Source organism: Condylostylus longicornis, unplaced genomic scaffold (assembly GCF_029603195.1).
Source record: "Condylostylus longicornis isolate FDR11 unplaced genomic scaffold, ASM2960319v2 ptg000010l, whole genome shotgun sequence".
Classification (NCBI taxonomy): Eukaryota; Metazoa; Arthropoda; class Insecta; order Diptera; family Dolichopodidae; genus Condylostylus; species Condylostylus longicornis.
The window spans coordinates 1,120,440-1,134,841 of NW_026577979.1; the positions used below are offsets into that span (position 1 = coordinate 1,120,440).

Sequence of the window (14,402 nt, forward strand, 5' to 3'; positions counted from 1 at the left end):
TGATGTTAATCTAAAATCACAAGGAGGACAAAAAACATCCCTACAAACAAAAAATACCATAAATTTATAATTCATGTATAATTTATGTAGATGGCATTCAACTAAAAAGCCATGTTAATGAGCTTATGATCGATTGATGTTAAAAATCGAATGACAAAAAAAAAAAAAAAGCAGGGATAATAGAAATTGCATAAATTTTAAAAAAACATGTTTTATTATTTTCAATTTTAAATTCAAAAATTGTCAAAATCAGATCACAGTACGGGTACTATACAATTATTATATTCTAAATCCTCTAAAAAGGAAAATTTAGGTTATGATGACATTAAAAAAAAAACTCTTTTAAAACTGACAATTTTAAATGCAAAGAGCAACAACAACAACAGCAATAAGAGAATATAAAAAGGCAAAGGATTAGAATTAAAAAAATATCAAAATATTGAAAATAGACAGGCTTAGAAACAACGTACTTCACTTACATACATATACTCTGCCACCATTTAAAAAAAAGGATTAATTTAAAAAGAATATTGTCTTTTTTGTAAATGAAATTTTAAAGTAAGTGAATGCAGGAGTGTCTTTTAAATAAATAAAATAAATAATAAAGAGATTAAGAAATTATTTTCCATTTCAATAAATTTTAAATATTAGAATAATTTAAAATAAATCAAAAAGGGTTCCCATAAGAGACAAATTCTATTCTATTTACATAATATACATATACATACACATAAGTATGTATACGTAGATATATTCCTTAGTTTAATATTTAAAAAGGAATTTAATCCAGAAAATTAAATTATTTTATTGCCAAATTGACGTTTTTAAATTCTTTTCATGTAAATATTTGAATTTTTGCGGTCCCACAAAATTCAAGATGGTTTAATTTTATTGTAAATAAAAGAAAATTTCGTTTTTCATGACTAAGTAAGTATTAGAATAATTAGAGGATGACAATTGCTCATGTATATGCATTATTCTTTAAGTCTGCTCTAACTGTTATGACATTTCTTATTAACACTTTATCGACCGGTAGCCTATTTATTGGCTTTTCGATTCCTTACGCTCATCGATCAGTAGCCTATTTTTTGGCTTTTCGATTCCTTACGCTCATCGACCAGTAGCCTATTAATCGGCTTTTGGTTATCGATGGTTTTTGTCAGTGGGTTGCACTTTTTATAACTTTTTATAACAAAAGGAATAAGCACAACACAATGCATAGTGAAAATTTAGCAGGTACTGGGAGTAAATTCGGGCGCGACTTAGCCGGTAGTTACAGAGTGGCAGCCTCAACCACAACCGGTCTATAAAGTGTTAACGATTTAATTATGACAATTATCAGATTTTAATGAGTTAATATTGAATTAATAAAGAAATAGCTTCTAGTAAAATAATAAAATTTTCAATACTTTTAACTTCGGATGGAACTTGACTAAAATTTTTATATACAGATAAAAATAAAAAAAATACCTGAGGGAAACTCAAATAACTGAAACAACTTACACATTATATTTATACGTAGTAAATTGGGTGTTATTCTTGGGTGTAAAACTAAAATTTATTACTACTTAAATAATTAAATATTGTATCCATAGACCGGTTTATAGCAATTCTAAATTTAAATAATTATTCTCTATTTTTAAAGATTAAAATCTTACTAAATCGGAACAAATATCATTAGATTTAAATTTTAAAAATTACAAATCAGTAAAATAAAATTCATCTACCTTGTATATACAATGTACTCTCCATTGTAATTTTGTACTACGCAACCGTATAGCAATGTTTTTAAATGCACAATATTGATTTGTATAACACAAGTACTTATTAATAATAATAATGTAATTTACTATACAATCAGGTGACACAAATATTGTAAACCGTTTTCAGCACTCATATCTTTAAACTCTTTAATATTCTTCATCTGTTCCTTAAGCCACGCATATAGAGTAAATACCATAAATATTAATAAAGTGTAAATAACTCTTTTCCGGTGTGTATCTTTAAATTATATTGTAGCATAAGTACTTTCTTGAATTCATAATTAAATAGAACATGATATTTTGTAAAGAACCATAACATACAATTATGATTTAAACAATCTTATCGCTAATGTTAAGCAAACTATTTTAGAAATTGAATGAATTTCTTAATTAGCTACTTACAATATTTCTACTATTGGGTTCCGTACGAAAAATAAATTGTGAAGAATAACATGAACAGTACATTAAAATTATAATAAGCGTTTAATTAAGTATGAGAAAATCATTTAATGAAATAACGAATTTTCGGCATTTTAACAGCCAAATATTTTATTTTTAAAGAATAAGTTTTTAAATTTTCTAGTACTTAAGTGTTTGTTTTCTATAAAAATATTCTTATAATATTTAAAATATTTGAGAAATGTTTTCTGAAACTGTTACATGTTGTCGGCGGTAACTATACATCAAGTTTTTATATTAATTTTTCAACTATATACTTAATGCAATAATACAAAAATTTATCTATTGAGAAATAAAGCAGTGTATGAACCATATACCTTGTGCACTGTTTCATTTTTCAACAGACGACTTATTTTTAGAAATCTATCCCATCCGTAATTAAACCGTAAACACGATTTGACACATAATAATTAATATTCTATACTTGTATAATTACTAAAATTTACTAAAAAATAATAATATTAATAATTTCGTGTACCCGCTGAGTATAGTGTGAGATGCTCTAAATTTGAAGAAGCTAAATCAAACTGTTCGTAACCAAACTTTTTATAGTAGTTCGAAATTAAGTATACGTGGTATGGCATACTTCGAAATTAAGTAATTAGTGACTATTAAATTTCACCTTTTTCTCTAGCTCGTAAAATTTTGAATTACTCGATGTTTTGAAATCTCAATCGCCGACACCTTACAATGCATTCAATTATTTAAGAATTGAGAAGGATATTTTAAAGAAATGCAGCACATAAAACGCCTAGTTATATAAAGAATTTTCATCATAATTTCAATAATTTCTTGCTTACATTTTTCCCGTTTCATTTAACAAAAATTTTCTTCTGTACTTATGCGTGTTTGTGAGAAACACGCATAAGTATAGAATACGCAACTGACAATATGCCTAAGATCAGAGTTAGAACTTCAATACTTATACTTATATATGTTCTATAAATATGTTTTCTAAAACAGATTAAATATAAATTTACGTTTTTTGTTTTTCCTTGCAAAAACTTTTTATTTATATTTGTTTGTTTGTGAGGAAAATTCAATGGAAATGAGAAATTTTTTTTTTCTTTTCACATAAGTTTTTTTTTTTTTTTGTTACCATTATTACTTAAGTTTTGATGTTATGGTGAGAGAAAAATATCCGATAAAAATGTTACTTTAATATTATAATCCGATTATAATGCCAAAAATAAAGAAAAAACAAAAAAAAAAAAAATTAAAACTTTTTCTGATAAATGAAGAATTCGACATGTGTGTGCGCTTGTCATCAAAAATATTGTGTAAAAATTCTAGTATTTTATACAATGTGTGCGTGGTAATTTTCTACTTATGTTGACATTCTGTTATTATGAAAAAAAAATATGTTTTCTTAAATGTTTTATGAATGTTTTTTGTCATTTTCATATGAAAAATATTTCTGTTTTTTTACAATAAATATAAGCATAAAATATTTTTATTGTATTCAAAGTTGCTAATAAGTAGGTAAGTATGATTTGTAAAATTTTTAAGTTTGAATAAGTAAAATATATTAAGTACATATAATTAGTAGGTTTTTCAATTAAAATTGTACAGAAAATTCAAAAATATTTTTCAAATAAATTTTGAAAAATTTTAAGAATTTCACGTAGTAATTAATTAGGCATACTTATCAGTTTTGTTTAAAAATATCAAGAATTTCAAAAAAATATTGGTTTTAATTTCATTGAGAAAAATAATTTTATTGGTGGAAGTTAGCAAAATGTTATTAAGCATGAAAAATCGTAATAGGTATACAATGAAATTGAAAAAAAAATAGTACTGAATAGGATTCAAAATAGGACTATATAAGTACTTACACCCACAGACACATTCACTTCATAAATTGCAAATTTTTTCATTGCATTTAGTGAACCGTACTGACCCCCATTTGCTCTTATACAAAAAAAGTAATAAATATAAAAATTTGTGAATTTGAAAAAATGAGATTGAAGTCTAAAGGCTCATTGTTGTAAGTAAGTAATTAGTGAAGGCGACGAATCGTTACAGACAATTTAATTATATTTTTAATAAGAAATTGTTGGAAAATCGTAAAATTAATTCATAAGGAGTGGGAAAAATTCAGATTATGGACATGTTAAATTTTATACTTAAACGCTACTGCGCACAACTAACTATGTCAGAAATTTGTAAAAGCGATTCGGGCCATTTAAAAACAAATGACAAGCAATCATTTTGAAAATTGTTTAATTTTTTGGTTTACTAAAATAAATTTTGTATTTTACTTTTTAGATTTTCTAGAATTCTATTTGAAACTTTGATTTAATAGAAAAATTATAGCATATTTTTTGTTTTATCAGCATTAACTTTTAATATAGAAAATGTCCTTTATTTTAAACCTGTTTTTTTGTAAGCCTTCAATTTACTTGTAATTTTCTTTTATATTATAAAATTTTAAATTAAATTATTACTTGTTGTAGGATAAAAGAATAAAGAAAATTTTCAAATATCTCTTAAATATTTTATATAATTAGGTTAAACCTGAGGCAAAATTCAGTTCATTTTAGAATTCAAGGTTATACTTGGATTTAATAATTAAATTATTTATATAGTTTTATAATCATTTTATTTATTTTCATATAAAGGCTAAATTTTTCAACAAAAAGATTTCAAATTAAGTAAAAAGGATTTTAAAATTAAAATTTTTAATTAAGGAAAATTTGTTATATTATAAGGTCATTGTTATGCCCTGAAACCTAAAACCAAACATCATATTATTCAACGTAAGTGCTGAAGAATTTATTTTAAAATCTTAATCCTTGTAAGAGTTTTCTATTTATATTTGTAATTAAGATCTATTGCTAAATTATAAAATATTACTTAATTCTAAATTACAAAAGAAAATATTTAAAATATAAAACTAATCCTCATATATGTATGTATATACTCGTATATGGAAATAAAAATAATTATAGATTATTTTGCATGAATGAATTTGAAATTTTTATTTAAAAGCAAAAAAAAATATTATCATTATTCTTTTTGTTTTCCAAGCTAATTTTAACAAATTCCATAATACCTATGGGTATTCACATATATGTAGGAAAATTTTCTAAATTTATTTTTAAAATTAAAAATTAATTATTTAAATTAAGTATTCAAAAATTTTTAATTGACTATATAGAAAACTCTGGAAAATTCAATTTGCCATTAATAAATGGATTAAAAATTCTATATACTCGTACATATATATCTATAAATTTTCCTTGATTATTGTGTACACATTGATGCTGAATAAATAATAAGCATAGTGTACTTAAATATCTCGAAATAATTACTAATTGCAATTTTAATAATAAAATTTTACTTATTATATATTTTTTTTTTAATTAATACTCAAGTGTAAATTATATGCATTAAATATATTATGTTTATTTTATATTTTTTTAAAGAATTTCATTAATTAAGTATTTAAAATATTTTAAATGTTAGTATAGAGCAGCGATTCTCAAGCAGGGGTTCACGACTATATTCGGGAACAGTATAAAAATAGTCGTGCGCGATAATAAAAAATTAAAATTTAATGAGTTTTTAATTTCATTAATTCTATAGAGGGAATAAGTAGTATAGATAAGTTGTTTAAGGAACATGAACAAGATAAAAGTTATTAAATATTAATGCAAAAATTTGAAAATTAAACAAGCGGAGATCGCGAAATCATTGTCAATTAATTATTGTGTTCGAATTGTAGTGGGTTTTGAAAAACACTGGTATATAAAATAGTATACATATACAAACAAGTACTTATAATTTTAATTACTAAATTGTTAAAACATAAGAAACTCACTACAAAATGTAAGGAAATTCGTAAATAAGAAGAAAGAAGTCAAGGTTTTTTGTTCTGCCGAAATCCTGTGTTAGTAAAACAAGAATTTTAAGAGATAAGTTATACCCAATTAAGAGATAGCTAAGATTGTGTTTATATTATATAAAATATTGTGCTTATATTCTGAAAGACAAATTCACTTGAAATATTAGAATATTATTGAAAAATTTTGAAGTTTTCAATATAGAATATTGAATTTTCAAATTGATTCTCTTCAGATGATTACAACACTCCACTACCTTACTAAGTAATACATATAAGTGTACTAAGTAATACATATTGTTCTTATAATGATTATAATGAAAAACATGTAAGATTTCTTAAGAACTTAATAATAATTAAAAAGCAAATGCTTTTTTCGAAAACAAACATAAAATATCGAATCATTTGTTTGACCTAAACCTTCTTAAGTAGGTACATGTAAGTACTTGGCTTCATTTCTTAAATTGGCCTCAACTAATAAATTATAAAATTTATAATGCTTCCTAAAATTCATTACAATTTTGAACTTTAAACTAAATTCTTCCATACTCTTGCCATAATGTCGGACTCTAAATTGCCTGTAAATTATTATATTTAAATAATAATGACTAAATGAAACACCTAAATAACATTTGAATAGAAATGTGCATTAAAACTTTATCTAAAAGAAAATTGACATTACCTCTAAGCATTCATACTTTAAATAAAATCTAAGTTTGAATTCAAATACAATAGTAAGTAAGCAGTCATGGACCAAACACAAAATATAAAGGCAAGACGCGCGCATATAAAGCCAAGGAAACTAAATTTATAATTTTGAATAAATAATTTTGAAAAAAAAAATTCAAAATTAGAAAAATCTTGAAAATTACAATTTATATTCGTAAAGAACATTTTAAAAATTATACAAAAGAGACTCATATTTTAAATAAAACATTCCATTTTTGTTTTTTCATTAAAAAGCAAAAAAAAAAAATTTATTAAAATTTAAAAACATTAAGTGCATAAATAAGTGATTGTTTTGTTCCATTGAAAATTTCAATATAGAAAAATATATAAGAAGTGATTTTAGAAAACCGAAAATATATTTTATAAACACCTGCAGAGTGCATACTTAGTTATGGCGTTTCATTTGGTTATTTTAATTTTAAAATATGCATTTTTAAGGCAATTATAGCTGTTCGATACTGTTTTAAAAATAAACAAAACAATAAAATGCTCCCAAAGTGAATAATAAAATTTGTAAATTATTGATTTCCAATAAATAAAGACTAATTTGAAACGCCATTCTTGTGGGGAGAGCCAAAACATAATATTGTTCTGGATAATTTTTAACACAATTTATTGTTTTTTTTCTTTTTAATTTATTTTTATATAAAAAAATAAAAAAACGAAGTCAATAAGATTATAAAAATTAAAATAATTAAGAGGTTTTGTAAGAAAAAATGAAGATGAATTCTGTAATTGCATTGAGATATTTGGTTGTTTCGTTGTAACTTTCAAAACGAGTGAACAAATTTCAGAGTTTTCAATATTCAGATGATCCCTAAAATCCATAATTTAAGAACAATTTTCTGAATCATAATATTAAGTAAAAAAATTCATTCAACTATAGTAGTTCTCAGTGATATAAGTGGAAAATCAATTAGTCATGTTTCAACTTTTGAAATACTTAAGTACTTTGCCTTTCTAATCTGAAATTATTTGTTCTTATATAAGTATACACATTCTCACATGTACCTTAGAATAATGTCAAAAATATTATTAAAATTGCATTTCTTTCAAAATTTTATCGAATTATTTCAATTTATTTTTAATAATAATTACTTAAGTTTATAGGCTCTAATCAGTTAATAAATTTTAAATTAGAACGTATTTGGAAAATTAAATAGTACTGGGCTGGGCATTAAATATGATTAATGTGTAATATTTTATTTTGTAAGCAGATAACTAGTAAGCAATGATTTGTAGGTTATTTAATCAACTTTGATCACAAATAAAAAATTTGAAATTTTTATAAAACTCATACAAATTTTCTTTTTTAGTTTGAAGTCTAAGATCAGGATTAATTAAAAAGAAAAAATTAAAAGAACATTCTTCCAAATTTCAGTAGCTTGTTAAAGCCTGCATATTCCAAATTTCAGAAGCTTGTGAATTTCATATTAACGTATTTTTTAGACTTCGAATGTTTTTCCGAAAAAAAATTTGTTAAAATTTTTTTTGAACGCTTTTTCTGAATTTAATTTAACCAGCAACTCGGTAACCGAATCGAGGAGAATTTTCCTGAATTTTCCTGAATTTTATATTTATCTTATAAGTATTATAGATTTAAAAAAAAAGAATTCAAATTTCTAGAACAATTTAATGGTATGACACTTAGTATGATACTAGACATACTTAGCCGGCAAGTAAGTAGCAGAATTTTCTTTATATTCTTGCTTTTAAAAATTTTTCAATATTTATAAAAATTGCGAAACGCATTCTTAAAAAAATTTGCTTAATTAAGTGCTCAAGCTGAACTTTTCTCAAACCATTCGATATTTTTACTCAATATTCGCATTACTAAACATAAAATTAAAATTAGTATGTATATTATGTTCGTAAGTATATATGTCCACTTCAATTCAATTTCTTTAAAAACTGAAATACAATTTTACAATTTTCAGATAATTAAAATTTTAAAGATAAATTGGTTGCCAATATAGTCAGAGAAAACTGGAAGATGCCTGATATACGTCAAAATACAGAGAAAACCTGACGATTCTAAATAAATACTTAGTTTTACTAATATGAGATGTTTAGAACTTACAACTAACTTAAAAATTAAAGTAAGCAAAATAGGTACTTAATATAAAAAAAAATAATTTTTAAAACACTTACCTTTTGATAACACATTTGTCTACAAAGATTTAATTCCCTAGATGTACCAGATGGTTGGCCATTGATAAATCCTAATAATGTTATTAAAAATGTTAATATTGATAACATTATTTTATTTAATGTTATTTTATTTTTATTATTGTAATTAATTGATGCCATTTTTCTTTTTTTTATTATTTAATTTTTTTTTTCTCACTTAATTGAAACTCTTGTTAATATTATTACTTATTGTATTATTAAGCAAATATTACTATAGATATAAAAATTTTTTAAATATTCTATAGATTAAATTTTGAATTACTTAATTTATTTTTTTTTGAAATATTTATTTTAATTGAATTTTCTTAAATAATAAAAAATTAATAAATTATTTTTTTAAATTCAATTTATTTTCTATTTTCTTTTTCACAATTACATGTCAAATATGCAAGTACATATATTTTGTTATTTACTTATATACTTATATAATCAATTACAAAGTATAAAAGTTGTATAATTCTTTATAAATTAAAAAAAAACAAACACAAAAAAATAAATACGATAAAATAATTTGATTTAATTGAATAATTGAAAATTTTAAAAAATAATTTTTTTTTTTTAATTTGTTATTTTTATTTTTTTTATTTAATTTTTACTTTTCAACAAACTATAAATTTATTTGTTCAATTTTTATATTTTTTTATTAAAAAATTTCAAAAATTTTCCTTATAAATTATATTGAAAAAAAAGGATATATTTTGTTTACATTTACGATATTAGGTAAGTATAAAAGTTAAATACTAAAAATTTAAATTTCAAATATTTAGAAATGTGGCCTTTCCTATAATAAATAAAAATAAAATAAAAAATAAAATCAAAAAATGATTTAATCATAATCAAATTTAGATTAAAAATAATAAAATAATTTTTTATTTAATTTTATTTATTATTATTTTTATTATTTATTTAAAATATATGTAATTTTGTGCCTTTTTTTCCCTCCTAATAAATATTAATCAATAAACTGTATGGAAACACAATATTTTTTTAAGAAATAAATTATTAAAATAAAATAAGGAATTAAAAATAAACACAAATACAAATGAAAATAAAAATTACAGAAAATTTTATAACAAAAATTTCATATAAGTAAATAATATTATTTTAAATAATTAAGTATAACAATAAGTATAACTATCTGTGTATATGTGTATATACAGTAAGTATATTATTTTATATAGACAAAAATGTGCTAATGCATGTTTTTTTTTTGTATAATATCATAAGTATCTAAAGTTTATAAAATAATTTAAATATGAAAATAATAATTTAGAACAAATTTAAATATTTCGTTGTATATTAAATAATTTTTCTCATAAAATATATTCCGTGTTATACTAATAGTCCAATGTGAATTATTATATAACTATAAGTGTTATAATTATAATATATGCATTTGAACTTGTTAATGTTTAATTATAAACTAAAAGAACACGTATTTATCCAGTATAAATGAAATATTTCAAAATAATTATAACTTAATTAAGAAAATATAAAATAAAACTTGAAAATTATAAAATTATAAATAAACTCATTAACAAAAAAATTTACATAGTTCTTTAATATTTGAATGTAATTTTATACTCAAAATTCACTTTTTTTTCCATAAATATTAAACAATAATTAATAAATAATATTAATAAATATAAAATAATATTTAAATAATTAAGTAATTTTATTCTTCCCTAAAATTAATGATCATTTATTCATAATTTGTTCAATTTTAAATTAATTTATTATTATTTTTTTGTTTGTAAATATTTAATAATTATTTTAAAATATTTTAATAAATTTATTGCAAAAATAACCAATTATAAATTATAAAATTTTAATTTATTACAAAAAAAAAGAAAACAAAAATGTTAAAATTTTGTAATTAATTACTTAATTATAATAATTTATATAATTATAATTAAGTTTAATTACTTAATTTTGAAAAATTCTTCCTTTAATTATTAGATTAATAGTATTTTAAATTTTACAATTTTTTTGTAAGTTTTTTATTATTTTATTATTTAAAATTATGAGAATTTTATTATTATTTTAATTTAATAATAATAGAAAAAAAATCACCTAATTTATTAAAATTTCTGTAATTTTTAATTTAGTTAATTAATAATTAGTTTTAATTATCTTTTTTTTTTCTTTCACCAATTTATTTTATTTTAATTTTTAAATAATCGTTAGTGTAATTTTATTATTTTAATTATAACTCTTACTCGTATATTGTACCATTTGTTTTCTATTTTTTTTTCAAATTGCTATTAAATTTCCTTTATTACTTATTTAAATAATTTTTGTTATTTATAAAAATTTCACATTTAATTTTTATATTTATTTAATTTATAATTAGAATATTTTTAATTTTATTTAATTATTATAATTTTTCAGTGCCCTTTTTTTTATTAATTCTTTCTTTTGTTTTCTTTATTATTTCGCACATTATTTAAACTATTATTATTGTATATATACGCATAACATAAGATTGTATGATCATTCACAATGTTATTACTTGTATGTAATACAAAAAATAATATAATAATAATGTGATGATAATGATAATTATGATTTTGTATTACATTATTTTTATGTATAATATTTATTTTATTACTAGAATAAAATTTTTAAAATAATAAATTATTGTTTAAATTAAATTGCATTGAAAAATTTTGTATAGCAATAATTATTTAATTTAATATTATTTATTAAATTATATAAATTAGATGGAATGCTTTCTTAATTATATTAATTATAATAACTTTATTACAATCATACCTTTTAATTATTATAATAATAATTTTTATATGAACTATTTTTATACAGCATAGTTAAATTTTTTCAATTCGCTTAGAAAAATTTTACGCGGTTTAATTTTTCTATACACTCGGTTGTTTATTTTAACAGTGGCAATGTAATTTTTTCTTTCAAAGAGTACAAAAAATAAAACACAGGAATAACAAAAAAAAAAAAATAAAATTTATTAATTCTCTGCGGTTATTTAAATGTTTTTTTTTTTTTATTTTAATATCATTAATTTTTTATTATATTTTATTTCTCTTAATACTTTTTGTTCAAACAAGACAACACTATAAAAATATTGTTGTTTCTTTTTGTTTTATTCTTGTTTGTCCAATCCAAATGCGAACTGGTTACGAAAACTTTATTTTGCTTTATTTTATTTCTTTAAATAATATTTTCGACTTCTTTTATGTAGTCACTGGTTGTAGCAGTATATGTCTTTGCAATAAAACGAGAACGAACTTTTTGTTTCTACTTTTTTTTTTATAATAAATTTTAATTTTGTTTGTTTTTTACAAGATTTTTTACTGCTAACATCGTCGTTTTACTTTTGAAAGAACGAGAAATATTAATATTTTATTTTTTTTCTTTTTCTCTTTTTTTTTTTTTTTAGCGGAAAAAATAATATCCCTTATAAAACACAGTACTCGGCTCGATAGTCAACGAAAAACTGAAGCAACTGGCTATTTAGATGTACCTTTAAAAATGAATATTTCTTTTTTGAAATTTTGTTGTTGGTTTTTTATGTTGTTTTCATTTTTCAATTTCATTTTGTGTGCAATTCCTATTCCATCTTTTTCACATATTATTATACAACATACATACAAACAATATACATAATAAATACATTGCAACATTTTGTTCAACATGTTTTTATTATTTTTCTTCTTTTTTTTTGTTTGTTTGTTTCACATTGTGTTTATAACTTTTTACTATAGCACAAACATACATTATTTTGTTGAACGAAATTATTTTTTCTTATTATTTTTTTCGTATCAAACTGTATTAAAGATTTGTTTGATTATTTTGTATTAAAGATAATTTGGTGTGATTTTGCACAAACAACAACAATGTTTGACATAATAAAAATTGTACGAAATTGAAAATATTCACATGTTTTATAATATTTAGATATTAAATATTATGTTTGCACCAACGTATTTTAATGTTTTGCTTAACATGTTGAATGTTTGATTACAATTTTTTGTATGATAAAACCGGTATTGATTCGATTTCATTTAATATTTATATCAATTTGTAATACACATATTATGTTAATTCTCTCATTTTGAATGTTGTGTTCAATTACTTTAATGTTTGAAGTGTTTTTTCTTTTGTATATTTTGCATTTTTTTTTTGTATGATAATACCACAATTTTATTGTTTTATAATTTTATTTAATTAAGATGCACTTTAGACTGCTTTTTTCGTTTGTTTTTTTTTTTTTTTTTGTTTCCTATTTGTTATATTATTTATAATATCACAATGCAATATAATATTTTTTAACATAACTGTTATTGTTTTGATTTAATTTATAAACGACAATTTTTTGTTTGATGTTCAATCAAATTGTTAAATTATTGATTTGGTGTTCCTCTTTCCCTTTTTCATATTTATTAAATGCAACACAAAATGCAATTTAGAAATATCAATACAGCTGAAAAGAAAAATGAAAATTATTAATACGGTGAAATAAAATTTTTTTTAGTGTATTATAAATATTATAACAACTTGCTTTGCAACATGTGTCACACTTAAAATTGAATAAAAATACTAAAAATAATAGATAATATAACAATATAAATTTTTAATATTGCGGTTAGAGCAGAAGGAATATAGAACAAAATATGAGATTATCTTTTATACATATAACATTAAAGAAACACAAAGCAACACAATGTAGTAAATGTGCTCTATTTGATTTACAAAATGCATAAAATATGATGAAGGCAAATTGTGAGAACGAGAGCAATGAAAATATAGTACAAAATCATGTTATAATAGTATAATAATTTTGTGTTGTGTCGTATTAAATGGTATAATGCTTTGTTAAAGGAATATGAAAAGGTGAGCACTAAGTTAAGTACAAAGAATAACTATTTTATATTTGAAAAACTCAGCGTAACAGAAATCTACTATCTCCCATAGCAAAATCACATCATACAACTAATATTATATTGTTAAACTCAAGTAAAGAAAAAAAAAAATTATGTTACAAATTTAATTGCATATTATTATAAAAAAAAAAAATTAAAAAATCAAACTTTTCTTAAAAAATAAAAAGAGTAATTCAAGTTTTGTTGTTATTGGCATTGTTGTAGAGTTGTTGAATGATTTGCCGGTATTTTTTATTTCTCTTATTTTTTTTTAGTAAATATTATATATTTTGTTATACATTTACATAATATAACATTTTCTCCTATAGTAAAGTTAAAGAACGATGAAACAAGTGCATTGCAACATAACACAATACATTTTTATTATATATATACGATACTCATATAAATATCAAACATGTTCGTAAATTTACATACATTCATACATATACATAGTTATAGTCAGCAGCATATATGTACAAGTAGTACATTTATACATAGAGAGCTCTTGGCTATTTTCTT

General features: G+C 21.1%; 1 protein-coding gene across 1 annotated transcript in view; it reads right to left on the reverse strand.

Moving 5' to 3' along the window:
* The window catches only part of LOC129618831 (myosin-G heavy chain-like), a 190,061-nt gene extending 177,368 nt beyond the window's left edge, over positions 1–12,693 (reverse strand). The window contains exons 1-2 of the mRNA XM_055533846.1: positions 11,761–12,693; positions 8,947–9,224 (exon numbers count right to left, since the gene is read on the reverse strand). Coding sequence (XP_055389821.1) covers positions 8,947–9,105 — 159 coding nt within the window. The 5' untranslated portion in view covers positions 9,106–9,224; positions 11,761–12,693. The remainder of the gene's footprint in view (positions 1–8,946; positions 9,225–11,760) is intronic.
* Positions 12,694–14,402: the final 1,709 nt, after the last annotated feature.